The following is a 16682-nucleotide window of genomic DNA, read 5'->3' on the forward strand; positions in this document are numbered from 1 at the left end:
GGGTTCGTGGGGGGAGCTCGGCTGTCTCTGGAGCTTGTGAAACGTGCCCGTCACAGCTGCCTGCCGGCGGTCCCTGGTCTCATTAACATGCATGCCACCTGCCCTGGAATGCGTGGCCTCGGGTGTCATGCCTGCCAGCGTTCTCTAACCTCGTCCATGCATTTTTCCCGTTAAAACTCCACCCCATTCTTGAAACATCCCAGGTTATAGCAACAAGCGTCCACTTCAGGTTCCCCCAGACCCTGCTGTCCCTGCGCCAGAGCCTTTGGGCCACGTGTCCCCGCTCTCCGCCATTGCTACGTGGCGGGCAGCTTTTGAACTTAAGAGTGCTGGTGGCTCGTTTCAACTTTGCTCCGCAAAGGAAAATTACTATTACGGTCTGGGTGGCGGAGGAAAACAGCTTAGATCTTCTGGCCTTGGAAATGAGGCCTTCAGCCAAGAAAAGGAGTCCAGGCTTCTCCCAGACGGGGGTCTGATCATCTAATTTAGAAAAACCTCTGGCACCGTCACGCCCCATACACAGAGGACTCGCTTTTTTAGACAACTATTATTTCTGTCCTTTCGTAGCATCATTTCTTCGGGGATAAAGCCCCGGATGCCAGATGTTTGCATTCGTTCATCATCACTTTCTTTTAACCGTGTTTCTGTCGTCCAAGTTGTTCACGCCCGTACACACGTGCGCACACACACATCTTTCCACTGGATGGCCCCCACCGCTGACCCAGCCCTCTTCGTGTTGTAGACGGACAAGGTGAAGCTGACCTGGAAAGACCGGTTCCCAGCCTACTTCACCAATTTGGTCTCCATCATCTTCATGGTGAGCTCTGGGAGGTAAAGGAGGGAGGTGTACCAAGGTGTGCGGCACTCACCTGGATGGGGCCGGCCCGCCTCGTGGCAGTTGTGTTCATCCCAGGCTAGGCAGGGTGGTGGGGGGATTCCACCAGCCCCCTAAACTGGGGAAGGGCCAGGGTTCTGCAGTGACCCCCGGGGGGCTTCCCAAGCCCTGGGGCCCGTGCGGTGGTTTCCTTTGGTCCCTGACACACATCTTTCGTTCTGAGAGTGACCCAACCAGTCATGCAATCCCGGGAGTTCACACGTATTATTTAAGACAAAACGGGGGGCTTTTAAAGAAAACCAGTAGGTGAAGAACACACGGGACAAAAATCAGGACGATGCCACTCAGGTGATGGAGGGCCTGTGACGCCAGGCTCGTCCGGACGCTGCTGATTTGAATAAATTGCCAACACCGTGGCCGGCTCTATTAGGGGATCTTAATCCCCAGTTATTTGGGCTGCGTCCCTGGAAGCCTCAGGCCCGTGCTCGCCGTGCTTTCATTCCCCCCACAATGGGTCAGGGCCACCTGTGGTCACTGTAGCGATGACCTTGCTATCAAGGTCATCCGCGTGGCCGCTGTGGACCAGGGGCTAGGCTGTGCCCAGTGGCCTGAGGGCCTCACCCCTGCCCGTCCCCCTCCTGCTGATGAAGAAACGGAGGCCAGAGGTCTCGCCCCCTCCCCGGGCCAGAGGCCAGGCAGACAGTCTGCCCTGAGACACCCCCCGCCCTTCCGTACGAACTTGGAGACACACAGGTGAGCTTGCCTTGGTTTTCCACTGGGGGTGGTGTCTGAGGCCCCCTAACCTGAATAGTTAGAAGTAGAGGGAGGACTCCGTTTCCCCTAACGCTCTCTCACACGGCAGGAAGGACCTCTCTGATGTAAAGAAATCTGTGGTGGGGACCCCAAGACCACGGATTGGGAGCCACCGGGGGGTGGGGCGCGGGCCGTTGGGCTGTCAGGATGACTGGGTGGCGGTGGGCCCAGCCGTGTTTTGAGGGTCCTGGAGCACGCCCCCCAAATGCACAGGAGTGCTGGCGGGGTGACGTAGGATGACGTGGTCCCTGCCCGGAGCATCCCCGGGGCTCACCCGACGGGGGACGGGGTGCGGGAAACGGGGGACTCAGGCACCGAGGTTCAGCCCCTCCCGGCAGAGAGGAAGCAGTGTTAGCACAGAAGGTGGGAGGCTGTGGGCCCTTCTGCGCCACGGCGAGCTCGGACGAGAGCCCCCGTGTTACGTGTCACTTCGCTGAATTGTCCTCAGGGGGTTTTGAGTTTCTCTCGTAATACGGAACAAGGTGGCGGGCAGCGGAGGGCTGGTCTGGCACGGCCGTCGGGTTTCTCTGGCCTTCTGCGCACCCGTCCTGTGCCTGTGTCCCTCTTGGTCACAACGTGGCTGCTCCACCTCCAATATCACCTCCACTTTCCAGGCAGGAGGAAGGGGAAGGAGACAGAGGCCAGCGGAGGCAGCCCCTCTTTGAATGTGCTTTCCCAGAAGGCCTGCCCACACCTCTGCTCGCATCTGGCCACCCCTGTCTGCAGAGGGGCGGGGAAATGGGCACACTGTCACTGCCGCAAAGGTGGGACAGTGGGTGGGGAGCTAGCCGGCCCTTGGGGTACTGGGGACCCCATCACAGGTGAATCAGTTTTGTCCTGCACTCGGGAGCTTCATTCTCCGAACAAATAGCAGTCGAGCACCTACGAGGTGCCCCCGTGCTCCCGGCCCTGGAGATGCTGGTATGAACACGATGGCCAAACCCTGGCCCCCCCTTTCCTTCCAGAGGGGGCATTGCACCCAGGAGGGGACACAGCTATAGGGCTTGTCATGGGGGTGCACCGGCCCTCCGACAGGGGAAGGGGGCACCTCGCTGAGTCACCCTGCAGGCCTGGCGCCCCGTCGGCACCTCCACTCACAGGCGGGAGGGACGTCCCAGAGCCCAGGGCGGGGCCTTCCCCTGGGAGGGGCCTCTTGGCAGCAGCGAGGGATTTTCCCAGGAAAGCCCGCATTCCGGCAGCTGGGAGCTGGCGGGGAGGGGTACCCAGACCTCACCACAGGGCCCCCCCCTTCATCAGGACGTCCCCCAGGCGTGTGTGGTCGCCGTTCAGTCGCCCGCAGATACGGACAGCTACAGAGTTACTGGCCCGAAATTTACGACAAGAGCTTCCTGGCAGATGCCCGTCGCTGTGGCCTCCCTCTGGGGTGAAGCAGCCACAGCCCTTCCAAGCTGCAATCAGAGGCACACAGCATGGCTCAGTGCCCCTCCAGGGCTGTCCTGGGGGCCTCGAGGGGCCGTTCTGGCAGGGGTGGGCCGCCCTGCACGGCCTCAGTGGGAGTGACATGCCCGGGACCGCGGACGCGCAGAGGGCGCGGTGTAGTCGGGCTCGGGTGACGGCCTGCACAGCCGCCCTCCGTTCAGTGTCCCCTCGGGACTGGGATTTTCAGGCATCCTCACTCTTAGGGCAGGGCGGAGTGAGGACAAGGTCTTCCAGGGTGAGTCGGGGCCCTGGAGGGTAAGGAAGAGGAGCCCAGGCAGACACACAGCTCCACGCGGGACAGACTTGTCATGCTAGCCTAGCCCGCTCTCTCAAGCGACCGCCAGTCCAAGTTTTAGGGGATGTTCTGGTCCCACAGTGGTTTGGGCCAGATGAGGGTCTCGTTCCCAGGGACAGGCCGGAGGGTGTGGGTGGCTCCCGGCGAGGTCGGGAGAAGGGACCGCATCCGTCTGTCCCAGCCAGGCCTGCAGCGCTGCCGGTGGGACCGGACCATCCCACGCCCCACCCACCTCCTGCAAGAGCATTGAGAGCGTTCCTGCTTCCACTCAGGGTCATCCAGGCCTGGGGGAAGCCCCCCCTGTAGTCAGCCTGCCGTCGCACAAGCCAGGCAGCTACTGGGGTTGCAGCGACCCTGAGTCCTGTCGGGGACGGTGGGCAAGATGTCACGACGCCCCAGAGCAAGCAGCAGAACCTTGCGCTCCAAGCTTGGTAGACCCACCTGGAAAATCCCAGTTCACGCGCTGGGTGACCTGGCCTGGTGACCCAACCTCTCTGAACATCGGTCTCCTCTTCTATAAAACAGAACCTAGCCACTCATTCATCTGTGAAGTTAGCACCCATAAAGCCCGTGGCATTTGGTGGGTGACAGGAAACACCCATCTTCGTTTTGCAGCGGCAGTGCTCCTGGGTGGGGGGACAGCTGGGCCCAGGGGGCCGGGGGAGGTTGCCCGGTGGGCCCAGGGGGACCCAGCCAAGAGCATCCCCTCCTCCCTCCGCAGATCGCAGTGACCTTCGCCATCGTCCTCGGCGTCATCATCTACAGAATCTCCACGGCCGCCGCCTTAGCCATGAACTCCTCCCCCTCCGTGCGGTCCAACATCCGGGTCACCGTCACGGCCACGGCCGTCATCATTAACCTGGTGGTCATCATCCTCCTGGACGAGGTGTACGGCTGCATAGCCAGGTGGCTCACCAAGATCGGTGAGTGCCCCGGCCAAGCCCTGGAGCCAGGCGGCCCCAGGTCGCCTCCCTCCGGCTGTGCGGCCTTGGGCTGGTCACTCACCCTCTCTGAGCCTCGCTGCTGTGACAGCTGAGGGAAGTGGTCAGCCTGGCCCGGGGCAGCGGCTCAGCAGCGTGTGTCTCACTCCTTCTAGAGGTTCCGAAGACGGAGAAGAGCTTCGAGGAGAGACTGATCTTCAAGGCTTTCCTGCTGAAGTTCGTGAATTCCTACACCCCCATCTTTTACGTGGCGTTCTTCAAAGGCCGGTAGGGGCTTCTTCAGTGACTGAAACGCACTGCTTTCCCGCAGTCCAGTAGAAGGCTCCCCTCCCTCATCTCTCTTCAGGTGGGAGGCCCCTGGGCCCAGGGCAGAGCAGTCAGTGTGGTTCCCACTGCTGCCGAGTTTGGGGAGAGGCCTGGCTCCTGCCGGGCCCCTAGGGAGCAGGGTCCCCCGGGAAGCAGGGACCCTAGACATCGGGGAGCCCAGGGAATAAGGACCCCGGGAAGCAGGGACCCCAGGGAACAAGGACCCCAAGCAGCAGGGACCCGGGAAGCAGGGACCCTAGACATCGGGGACCCCGGGGAACAGGACCCTGGGAAGCAGGGACCCCAGGCAGCAGGGACCCCAGGCAGCAAGCTCTAGGGGCTCCCACGGTGCGGGGGATGAGGGCTGCAGGAGAAGATGTAGGAAGGGCAGCCGCTGGTGTTCCAGGCTGGTGGGGGGGTGAACCCCATGCCCTGACCCTCTGGAGCCGTCCTGGGTTTATCGGGGCCTGTGGCCCACCCACCAAGACTCCCCGCCACCCCTCCGCCTAGGGGCTGGCAGGGCTGACCCCAGAACCCCTCCCGAAGTCCCCTTCCTCGGCATCACGTGATGTATAAGTACCACTCCACCCTGGGGTCCTGGAGCTGGGCCAGGGTGCCCAGGCCCACATCGGAGCAGGCTCTCAGAGGCCCCCTACTCCCACATCCCACAGGAGGCTGAGACGCGGCCTCAGGGACCTCGCGCAGCCCAGCCGGTCCGCGGTCCTCAGCGTGGTTCCGTGGCCCTGCCACGGCGGGTGGCACCCTCTGCCCTTAGACTGCTGTGCCTCTTCCCCTCCTGGGCCCCTCCCTCCCACCCGCCCTTCAGCCTCTTGGTTTCCTGCTGAAGCTGTGTTTTCTCACCCTCCTGTTGGTTTGGGCATCACGTGAACGTTTGACCAACAGAAAACCCCCGTGGCTGATTCTTAGTCGGTGAAATGCACGGAGGGAAAAGCCTGTGAGACACCGGAGGCTCTGACCTGGGGAATCGTGACACGGCCCAGTCCCCACCTGGGGGTCTCCCCGAGCCTGCTCTCCCCTCTCTAAATGACCCCCAATTGTTGCAGGTTTGTCGGACGCCCAGGCGACTACGTGTACATTTTCCGTTCTTTCCGGATGGAAGAGGTAACGAGATCGTACCCGCTGCTCCAGCTTTCTTGGTCTGGCCACACAGCAAACCTGACAGTTGCCCGCCCTGAGAGACCCCTGCTCTGTCCTCCAGCTGCAGGGATGGGGCTTCGATCTTCTTTGGCCTGTCCATATAGGATTACCCTGAAAGGAGAACGTCTCTTCAGGGTCATGGAAGCCAAAAAGTTACACCCGCTTTTTTTTTGTTTCTTTTTCTGTAAGACCCTGAATGTTTTTCTCTTCGGTTAAGATGAATTAGTGAGGAAAAAACAGGACTCAGCTACACTTCTTTTACTTTAACATTGAAATGCCCACCTCTCTCCCCGCCAAGCACAAATGCTGGTGACCTTTGTCTCCTGCTCAGCGATTCCGGCCACTCCAGGTCTGGTGAGTCGTCCAGCTGCCTTCTGCCGCTGAGTCCTGGCCCCCAGACTTGCTCTGTCAGCTCCGTCAGACCAAGCCAGGCTTCAGGTCTCAGGGAAACCAGTCCCAATTTCCAACTTCCAGAATAATTCAGCGTATCGGAAAAGAAGGCTCTTTTTTTATCAGGGTCTTCTTGATAAAGATTCTGTGAAACAGGGTAGGGAGGTTTGGGGTGGGCATCAGGTACAGGGTGATCTGGCTGCCTGGGGCACAGTCTGGAAGTTCAACCACCTGAATGCCGGCCCCTGAACCTCCCAAGACATAGGCCTCATCCGCAGTAAGGGACGTTTGCAAGAAGCCCACGATGTGCTCCCCTGCTATATAACACATCGTTTACATGGATGACACCCTGTTGAGCTCTTTAATGGTTGGAGAAGTTGGGGAAATGCCTTTGTGGAGTAGAATAAAGCAGAGGACGTTTTTGGTTTTTTTTTTAATGAGATGGTGGCTGTCCCAGATAAATTTTTTGGTAATGGTATATAAAGTTTTGCTCAGGACTCAGAGAGGAGTGAGCTGTGCCCCAGAGTGTCACCCAGTGTCCCTTGAGTTCCCTTCACTTGGACAAGTTAAGCTTCTGACGGCCTGCCCGGCCCCCAGTACAGGCCCACGAAGGACAGGGCATTAGGCCTCAGAGGGGTGGCCGGCTTCCTCACCCCGCGGCTTCCCAGCTGCACGGCCCAAGCCTGCGTGGCCCTGGGGGAGGAGGGGCCCTGAGATCCAGCCCCACCGCTGCCTACTCCCTGGCAGTGTGCTCCGCTCTCTGAGCCTTGTTCCAGCCCCGAGAGCCTGTCGGCCAGGTTGTACTAGCTTCCGGGAGCTGCTGTAACAAGATACCACAGACCAGGTGGCTTCAAACAGCAGAGATTTATTCTCTTAAGGGTCCAGAGGCCAGAAGTCCAAAACCAAGGTGTCAGCAGGGCTACGCTCGCTCCGGAGGTTCTAGGGAGGGTTCCTCCAGGCCTCTCTCCCGGCTCTGGCGGCCGCGGGCAATCCTTGGCGTCCCCCTGCTAATCGATGGGCCTCTCCAATCTCCGGGGCCTCCTCCCCTCGGTGTGCTTGCTGTGTGTTTCCTCCTCTCATCAGGACACCAGCAGTTGGAGCAGGGTCCACCCTATGCCAGCACGACCTCATCTTAACTTGATCACATCTGCAAAGACCCTATTTCCAAATAAGGTTCCGGGGGTTGGATGTGGAGGACACAATTCAACCCTCAGCACGAGGGCCGACCTCCCCTCTCTGGGAGCTGGGGTCGTCTCTCCCGACAGGCAGGGCGGGGGTAGGGGCTGACACCCCTGTTCTCTGTGCCGCAGTGCGCCCCGGGGGGATGCCTGATGGAGCTCTGCATCCAGCTGAGTATCATTATGCTGGGGAAGCAGCTGATCCAGAACAACCTCTTTGAGATTGGCATCCCGTGAGTAGCATCCACTTCGGGTCACAGCGGAGCAAGGGGGAGATCAGGGCCTTGGGGTGCTTGGGAGGCTCTTGCAGTAGTCTGGGTGACAGGTGATGCGGGGCCTGGGCCAGGGTGGGGGTGCCGGAAACGGGGAGGTGGTGAGGACACAGGAGGAAGATGGGCAGGAGCCACCCCTAGTGGACGAGGACAGGGACGAGGGCAGGATGACCCCTGCTCCCAGCTGGCTGAGGATGCAGGCTACCCGTAGGTGGCCCCAAACCCACATGCCAGCCTCCGTGGTCCAAGGCGGCCAAGTCTGCTTGGGCGCAGCCAGACCCCTGACACCTGAGGGGCCCTCCCTGGCCTCCGCTTCCTCATGTCACAAACAAAGCAGTGATGCTCGTCCCCTGCCCCTAGGGAAAACGGCAAAGGAAATCGTCAGTGGCGGGGGGGCGGTCATCGCAAGGGTGTTAGTTCAGGATTTAGAATCCTCGATGGCTCAGAGAATTGGAGAAACAGCTCGGAGGTGCCAGACCCCCAAGCCCACCTTCCTGGAAACCTAACCGAGGTGACGTCGTGTGTCTTTCAGGAAAATGAAGAAGTTCATCCGCTCTCTGAGGCTGAAGCACCAGAGCCCCTCTGACCGCGACCAGTACGTGAAGAAGAAGCAGCGGTACCAGGTGGATTACACGCTGGAGCCCTTCGCGGGCCTCACCCCGGAGTACATGGAGATGAGTGAGTGACGGGAGGGTCCTGTCCTGGGAGACGGGGCAGGACGGCAAAGGGCCAGCTGGCCGCCTGGGGCTCGCTGCGGTCCCTGCGCGGACCGGGACGCAGCCAGGGCTCAGCCGCGTCACCTGCAGCTGTGTCGCTGGATGGGAGGATGCCCAGAGGCGGCACGTGACTCCCAGGAGTGGGGCGAGGGACAGAGGGGACAGGCCAGGTGTGGCCCGCGCCGCAGCCACCTGGAGCCTCCCTGGCCCCACCTCCGACCTCTCCCTCCACGTGGGCCACACTGGCCTCCTTGCTGTTACCCAGACTCACAGAGCTCACTCCTGCCAAGGGGCCTTTGCACTGGCTGTGCCCTGCCCGGAACGCTCTCCCCCGGTATGAGCGTCACTCCCTCTCGCCCTTCCTCCAGGGCTCCGCTCGGAACGCCCCCACCAGAGGGGTCTTCCCACCTGCAGCCTTTAAAAGGGGCAGCCCCTCCCCCTGCCTGTCTGGTTCTCGCCACAGCTGATGTCTTTAGTCCTCAGCCCTTTCTCATTCCTGCCCCATCGGCCTCTCCTGTGGAATCGAAGCTCCACGAAAGCAGGTCTTTTCGCGTCTTCACTGCCGTGCCCCCTGCACCTCGAACAGGTCCAGCTATACAGTGGGTACTCAGTACGTGCTCCCTGAATGGATGGATGAGTGAAGGCTGAGACTCACGCAGAGGGGTCCCACAGCGTCGTGCCCCCTAACCACCATGGACGGCTTGTCTTAAATGCTGGGGGACTTCCCTGGCGGTCCAGTGGTTAAGACTCCGGGCTTCCACAGCCGGGGCCCCGGGTTGGATCCCTGGCCGGGGAACTAAGATCCCTCAGGCCTCCCAGCGCAGCCAAAAAAAAAAAAAAGTTTTTTAATGCTGGTTGCCGGGCGCAATCCTGGTCTGCGCGGAGTGGGACCCAGGACTCTGCGTTTTAACAGGCACCTGGGCGAACCAGCCAGGGACTGGTCTGCAGGGTGGGCTGGTCAGGGGTGGGGGGGCCTTGGGTTGCAGGAGCGGTTCTGTTTAATTGTGCCGCGGGCGCTTCCCTCCCTGTTGGCAGAGTTGGTCCCAGTGAGTCACTCCCAGCTTCCCAGTCAAAGGTGCCATAATACCCTGAGACTTAAAACGAGGAGATGGTGTGGTGTTTGGGTGACATCCTCTGTTTTGTCCCAGAATCAAATCCAGGCTGAGCCGGAGGCAGATGGGCAGCTCCCTGCCCTGTGGGTGCCGCCTCCCCAGGCCTGCCCTCTGCCCGGCTGTTTACGCTTATCGTGGGGCCTGGGAGGAGGGTCTCCACTGCCTGACCCCGTGGGAGGATGGACACCGAGAACAGCAGCCTATGATCCGCTGAGAGACTGCAGTCGGTCGTTTCCCCAGATTTTAATTTTTAATTTTATTGTTATTATTATTATTTGGCTGCGTTGGGTCTTCGTTGCTGCGCGCAGGCTTTCTCTAGTGGCGGCGAGCGGGGGCTTCTCTTGTTGTGGAACTCCGGCTCTAGACGTGCGGGCTTCAGTAGCTGCAGCGCGCGGGCTCAGTAGTTGTGGCGCACGGGCTTAGCTGCTCCGCGGCATGTGGGAGCTTCCCGGACCAGGGCTCGAACCCACGTCCCCTGCACTGGCAGGCGGATTCTAAACCGCTGTGCCACCAGGGAAGTCCCCAGATTTTAATTTTTATGGTGGCTGGAGAGTCCTGGGTCCTCTGGGGTTTAGTGAAATGAACTTCCTGGGGCCCCTCCTGCCCACCCAAGGAGCAGCCACCCTGCGCCTGGCAGTCTCCTCCAGGCCGACTCGGGCTGGGTTGGGGTAGGTGGAAGAAAAGGCCCAGTGGGCACGACCCACCCGCACCTGCAGCTGCCCTCCCCGCTGCTGTCCCTGCAAGAGGAGGCAGTGTCACTCGGGAGTCGGGGAGCCCGCAGGCTCGGGGCTCAGCAGCCCCCGGCCCCGACGCCGAGCTTATCCAGTGGCCTCCGTCCTGTCCGTCTTCTCCAGAGCCTTCGGGCGAGGCCAGCATCCACAGAAGCATCCCGTGGAGCCCCCGTGGGGCACGTGAGGGGCCAGGGACGTGGCTCTCGGATGAGGGGTCACACGGAGCCTCCACGCACCCCGCCGCGCTAACAGTGGTCACGCTCGGCCCGCCGGGCCCGGGGCGACATTCTGCCGGCTTCCTTGTTCCCCGCCTGGCACCAAGCGCCCTTGGGCGGGGTCCGGCTGTACCGTTCCTGAGCCGGTTTCCTCCACTCGCTTCCATTCAGCACCCTTTCCCCGACCTGCCCCGCCGGTCCGTGATGAGGAGAGAACAAGGAAGAGCGAGGGAGCGAGGCAGCGGGGCGAGATTGTCCAGACGGCGGGCGGTGGTCCCCGACCGGCTCCCCGAGGCCCGGTGGAGGGGCACGCTGGGGGCTGTCGGAGACGCAGTGATGCCCGCGGGCCCCCCAGGTCCTAGGAGGCACTAGGGCACCGTCCCAGCCCGCACACGGGGTGACTGAGGCTGGGCCTTTGTGCTCACGGGCACCTTTTTCCCATTATTGGTGATTTTTTAAGATCAGACATATGATAAGTGAGTACACGCCCTTTATTCAAGAGGCGAGACTCAGGTCCAGGGCAAAACTTGGAACCTTGCCCACAGCTCCCTCCCGGCCTGGGCGTGTCCGAGATCCCCTCCTACACGTGGCAGGCAGGGCCCCGTCCGACGCGGGTGCGTGGGGCGGGTGGGGGGGGTCCTGCCGTCCCGGGACAGGGACAGCGCCTGCTGACCATCGCCTCCTCTCTGCAGTCATCCAGTTCGGCTTTGTCACCCTGTTCGTTGCGTCCTTCCCGCTGGCCCCGCTCTTTGCGCTGCTGAACAACATCATTGAGATACGCCTGGACGCCAAGAAGTTCATCACCGAGCTCCGAAGGCCGGTGGCCGTCAGAGCCAAGGACATCGGTGAGTGCCCTGGGCGCTGGGGTTGGAGGACGTACTGGGCTTGGGGAAAGGATCCTGCTCCCCGGAAGCCGGAGGCAGGGCTGGCAAAGTGGGGTCCCGGGCTCTTCACTGCGCCTGCCCTGGGGAGAGAGTCAGAGATGGGGCAGGGGCTGATGATGTAGGACCTCCAGGCCCCTCTCCACCCCACCCCGAACTGCCAACTCCTGAGATGTGTGGGCCGCGGAGAACATTTGGGAAAGAGCTCGTGTCTCGGATATCTGAGTATCTCCCCGGTGTGCTGCTCCAGGAGGTCCACAAGATACATTCCCTCTGATGGTCCTCAGCACCCCTGCCCCTCCCCGGATGTCTGTGTGGCCCCAGAGGAAACCATAATTCAGAAAGAGCTGCTCAGCAGTGCTTTCCTACAGAGTGTATCATTTAGGCATTTAACGTTCAAGAAGAGTAAAGGAAGGAGGGAGCCCCCTCCCACCAATGAAGGAAGAGCATCGTATCACCTGCCTGTCGGCTCAGGGCCGAGAGCAGCCTGGGTTTTTAACCCCGGGTCACTAAGGGGCTCCTCATCCATGTGGAAGAGGGGCTTGGGGTTGGGGGACATTTAACATCAGCGTAAGGGATAACTCTCGAATAGTCAGAGGTGTCGAAAGTGGAACCGACATCCTTGTGGAGTGGTGAGCTCCCTGTCACCAGAGGCATTTAAGCAGATGTGGCTGCCCGTCTGTCCAGGAGTGGGGGGATCTAGCAGGCAGGGCTCAGAGCCCCATGCACGCCTTGGCCAGAGCCGGCCCTCACCAGCCAGGACAATGCTCATCGTATCTTAAAGGGAATCAACTTAATCCAGGACCCAGTTTTCAGGGTGAGAACAAAAAAGTCTTTATGGGGATTTTATCTTGAAATGAGATGGAAAATTACAAAATATATTCGTTTTATCTCCTGTTGAACACAATTTTAGTTACAACAGCACCTGTGCTAGTTCTGTGCTGGCTCCTAGATTGAATTGTGTGGTAGGGATGTTATCTGTCGTTTTACCAAGATAAGGTCTGCACACCAGCGAGATAGATCTTTGGGTTGGGCTTGCTTTCTTTCTTTTTTTTTTTTTTTAAATAACTTTATTTTTTGCTACGTTGGGTCTTCGTTGCTGCACGCGGACTTTCTCTAGTTAAGGCGAGCAGGGGCTACTCTTCGTTGCGGTGCGCGGGTTTCTCATTGTGGTGGCTTTTCTTGTTGCAGAGCGCGGGCTCTAGGTGTGCAGGCCTCAGTAGTTGTGGCATGCAGGCTCAGTAGTTGTGGCTCACGGGCTCCAGCTGTTGAACACAATTTTAGTTACAACAGCACCTGTGCTAGTTCTGTGCTGGCTCCTAGAATAAACAAGATTGAATTGTGTGGTAGGGATGTTATCTGTCGTTTTACCAAGATAAGGTCTGCACACCAGCGAGATAGATCTTTGGGTTGGGCTTGCTTTCTTTCTTTTTTTTTTTTTTTAAATAACTTTATTTTTTGCTACGTTGGGTCTTCGTTGCTGCACGCGGACTTTCTCTAGTTAAGGCGAGCAGGGGCTACTCTTCGTTGCGGTGCGCGGGTTTCTCATTGTGGTGGCTTTTCTTGTTGCAGAGCGCGGGCTCTAGGTGTGCAGGCCTCAGTAGTTGTGGCATGCAGGCTCAGTAGTTGTGGCTCACGGGCTCCAGAGCGCAGGCTCCGTAGTTGTGGCGCATGGGCTCAGTTGCTCCGTGGCCTGTGGGATCTTCCCGGACCAGGGCTCGAACCCGTGTGCCCTGCGTTGGCAGGCGGATGCTTAACCACTGCACCACCAGAGAAGTCTGGGTTGGGCTTTTGTAGCCCAAATATAATCTTGCAAAAATGCAGGGGCTTCATCACTCCTTCCAAAACCTTCTCTCGCCCTTGGCATTGGGTCGCCCTTGTTGAAAACGCCCCTGAGGCCATTGCATCCCCAGCCAGGGGCTCCTTGGCCCTTGCTGGGCCCCATGGTGTGGCCCCCACCCGCTGATGATGCCAGGCCCACTGATTCTCCACCATCCACCCCTGCCCCCCGAGAAGCCTGCAATCCGGATTTACACAGTGCAGCCTCTCAGGTTGAACCGGATGAAATTGCCATTTTCACAATTCAGACACGCTCCGATACCGGTGATTTCACCTGGTTCACATTTGTGCTCTGGGCTCCATGATGTGACCTGCCGGCCCCAGGCTTAGAGAGGGTCCAGGCACGCTCGCTGTTCCACCAGGAGGGACGTCTAAGCCCAGCTCCAGTACAGAGGTCATCGCCCTGTGTTTTGACACTTTAGTCTCCTTCCTATCTGGACGACCCAGACAATCAGCAAAGACTCAGCAAACAGATGCCCTCCCTCCTAGACTTCGTTTATGATTTTAAAAGATTTTAAGGCCCCTGAATTCACTGGCCCTGTGAAGTCCCTTCTGGCCCCCAGGGTCCCTGATTCTGCCTCATCTGTGGCCTTGGAGCGAGCCTTCGCCCCTCTCACCACACCCCTAAGTAGCCGGGAGGGCCATGGCCACAGGGCCGGAGGGGACAGCAGTCCAAAGCAGTGGCTTTGCTGCCGCACTGAGTCAGAGCCCGGCTCACGTTTCCATGAATGGCCGGAGAGCGAACGTTTTTGTCTCTGTGGCTTGCGAGGTGATGTGCAGAATTCTCGCCGAAAGGCTAAGTTTCTCACGCGTTTTTCACTCACACCTGAAAATGCAAGAGCTATTCTTTGCTCGTGGGTCATCCAAACAAACGCCAGCCATGCACTGATTTGGGCCACGGGCCGTATTTGCAAATCCCCCCTCGAGATCAAGGTGACGTGGAACCCAGGGCTCTCGGAAGCGTACCCCGCCCTGCTCTGAGGACGACCCCAGAGAGCTGTGTCTGGCATGGAACTTTCTCTGGGGCTTTCGGCTGTCGAGTCCCCCCAGGAGCCTCGTGGGGAAGCTGGGGCAAATCCTCGGTCCCACTTTCCAGATGGGGAGACTGAGGCCAGGTGGTTAGCGGAGCTGAGCTGGAAGCGGAGAACTCAAGCCCTCGGCCCCTCCCGGCACACCTCCGTGAGGTGCACGCCTGAGGCCTGGATGGGGCAGACGGTCAGCCCGCCAGGCGCTCCCTGGACAGTCCTTGGGAATCCCGAGCCCGTGCCCAGTGGCTGTGAAGAAAAGAGCATCGCCTCCCGCCACTTGTTGCTTACAAAGGCCCGATTCTCAGGCGCCCTGAGGCCCCAGGCGTGTCCACAGCGGCCAGAGTTTGCTTTGGCATCTGTGCCTGGCAGAGCCGTGGCCGTGTCCTGTAGCAGCACCCAGACCTTGCCGCCCCCCAGGGTGGAAGGGAGCACCAGGGCGCCACGCTGCCACCGGCCCTCCGCGGCCCTGCTGGCCGTTGTCTTTCCCACCACAAGCGGGGCTTGGATCGCATACTCAGGGTTTCCGCTCACGGCTCCTCGATTTTTCCCAGTCCTTACTGGGACTGGCTGCTCACTTCCTGGTTCCTGCCTGGTCGGTTGGAGCATAATCTGGGTTTGTTTATGGGCTCCTCCACGGTAACCTTTCCTTGAAGAGGCTTTTGTATTCCTCCTGTGATCCGTGCAGGGCCCTGAAGGGACAGAGGGCCCCAGTGGCCCCCATGACCTGCACCCACGGCGCCAGGGGGTGTCTGGAGGAAGCTCTGCCACAAAGCACAGGCGCCGCGACTGCCCCGCTTGGCCCTGGAGAGGGGGGCGTGGCGAGTGGCTGCGGGGACCCAGCCCCGTGCGCACGTGGGAACCGGCTCCGGCATCCCAGTCCTGACCTTTGACTCCAGACCGACGTGCTTCCCGCCCTCATGATCATTCTTCAGAGGCTTCCGAGCGAGGGACTCTGCCCGAGCTCAGCTCCTGGATGCTGAGGGTGACAGGCGCGTCTAAACACCTCCCTGACGTGTGCTTGGAAACGGGGCTTAGCGTCTCCTGGGACAGCAGTGATGCTTGAAGAAGAAGGCAGATGGAAATGAGGCATCTCCCCCCCGCGAGATTTTCATAACGGAGGCCACGATTTGTCCCAGGCAGCATCAGCCCCTGTACCTCGAGGTCGTCAGAGCAATGATTCTTATCCTGGAGTGCAGAGTGTGTGTCTGAATAACTCGGAGGGTCAAGGCTCCGAAAGAGGCTGATCCTGCGGGCCGGAGCGGCGTCCGGGTGTTGCACTCTTTCGACAGGAGCCCACGGTTCTGGGGTGGGGATCGCACAGAGGACTGTCGGCCTGGACATAAAGGCACTGCAGGACCCCGAAGCCCGGCTCAGCCCCGGGCCGTGGAAAGCTCTCGCTGGCCCATCCGTCTCCCACCTCAGCAGCCCCGTTTTCTGTTGTCACCTGTCTCGGCCCGTTGGGCCACTCCCTGGGCCGGCCGTGCTCAGGAGCGCCCCCCGAGGCGGCCCCCTGCCCGGAAACCTCAACTTGCCCGGCTCACCGGCACCCCGGCCCCCCACTCGGAGTTCTCAAACTCAGACCCCTCGGGGCCAGGCAGGGCCGCAAGGAGCGGACAAAACATACGCAGCAGGCGTGCTTGTTCCCAGCTCCCTGGAAACACCCAACCCTCGGGGGGTTTTGTCTCCCCACTTTAGTCAGGTCTGGGTTTGGATAAATGTTTCTCTAAGCGACTGCTGGTGATAAAGGGAGTTGCCTTAGTACAGAGAGACCTGCAGTGCATTGTGTGGCCTGAAGGAGGCACCACTGCCAGCCACGGCCAACTGTTGTCATGGAGATGCCAGCCGGCTGCTGGCCCAGAGCTGAGGCTCCTTTAGAAGCAGCAAGTTTCGCTTTTCAAAAGTATGTCATCCCGGTCTTCCCTGGTGGCGCAGTGGTTGAGAGTCCGCCTGCCAATGCAGGGGAACCGGGTTCGCGCCCCGGTCTGGGAGGATCCCACGTGCCGCGGAGCGGCTGGGCCCGTGAGCCATGGCCGCTGAGCCTGTGCGCCCGGAGCCCGCAACGGGAGAGGCCGCAGCAGTGAGAGGCCCGCGTACCGCAAAAAAAATAAATAAATAATTTTTTTTTAAAAAGTCATCTGGATCTGTAAACATCCATCAACATTTTTTTTCTATTTACATTGTACCTTTTTTTTAACACCTTTATTGGAGTATAATTGCTTTACGATGGTGTGTTAGTTTCTGCTTTATAACAAAGTGAATCAGTTTTACATATACACATGTTCCCGTATCTCCTCCCTCTTGCGTCTCCCACCCTCCCTATCCCCCCCCCTCGGTGGTCACAAACCACCGAGCTGATCTCCCTGTGCTATGCGGCTGCTTCCAACTAGCTTTCGGTTTTACATTTGGTAGTGTATGTATGTCCATGCCACTCTCTCACTTTGTCACAGCTTACCCTTCCCCCTCCCCGTATCCTCAAGTCCATTCTCTAGTAGGTCTGCGTCTTTATTCCCATCTTGCCCCTAAGTTCTTCAT

General features: G+C 59.8%; 1 protein-coding gene across 9 annotated transcripts in view; it reads left to right on the top strand.

Moving 5' to 3' along the window:
- ANO1 (anoctamin 1) overlaps window positions 1-16682 on the top strand; it is a 91342-nt gene that overhangs the window by 62604 nt on the left and 12056 nt on the right. For all 9 annotated transcript variants that reach the window (XM_024133135.3, XM_024133138.3, XM_055079483.1 and 6 more), the window contains 7 exons: window positions 743-817; window positions 4105-4306; window positions 4480-4591; window positions 5695-5752; window positions 7489-7589; window positions 8161-8306; window positions 11095-11247. In XM_024133135.3, coding sequence (XP_023988903.1) covers window positions 743-817; window positions 4105-4306; window positions 4480-4591; window positions 5695-5752; window positions 7489-7589; window positions 8161-8306; window positions 11095-11247 — 847 coding nt within the window. The remainder of the gene's footprint in view (window positions 1-742; window positions 818-4104; window positions 4307-4479; window positions 4592-5694; window positions 5753-7488; window positions 7590-8160; window positions 8307-11094; window positions 11248-16682) is intronic.

The sequence above is a fragment of the Physeter macrocephalus genome, chromosome 18, assembly GCF_002837175.3.
Source record: "Physeter macrocephalus isolate SW-GA chromosome 18, ASM283717v5, whole genome shotgun sequence".
Classification (NCBI taxonomy): domain Eukaryota; kingdom Metazoa; phylum Chordata; class Mammalia; order Artiodactyla; family Physeteridae; genus Physeter; species Physeter macrocephalus.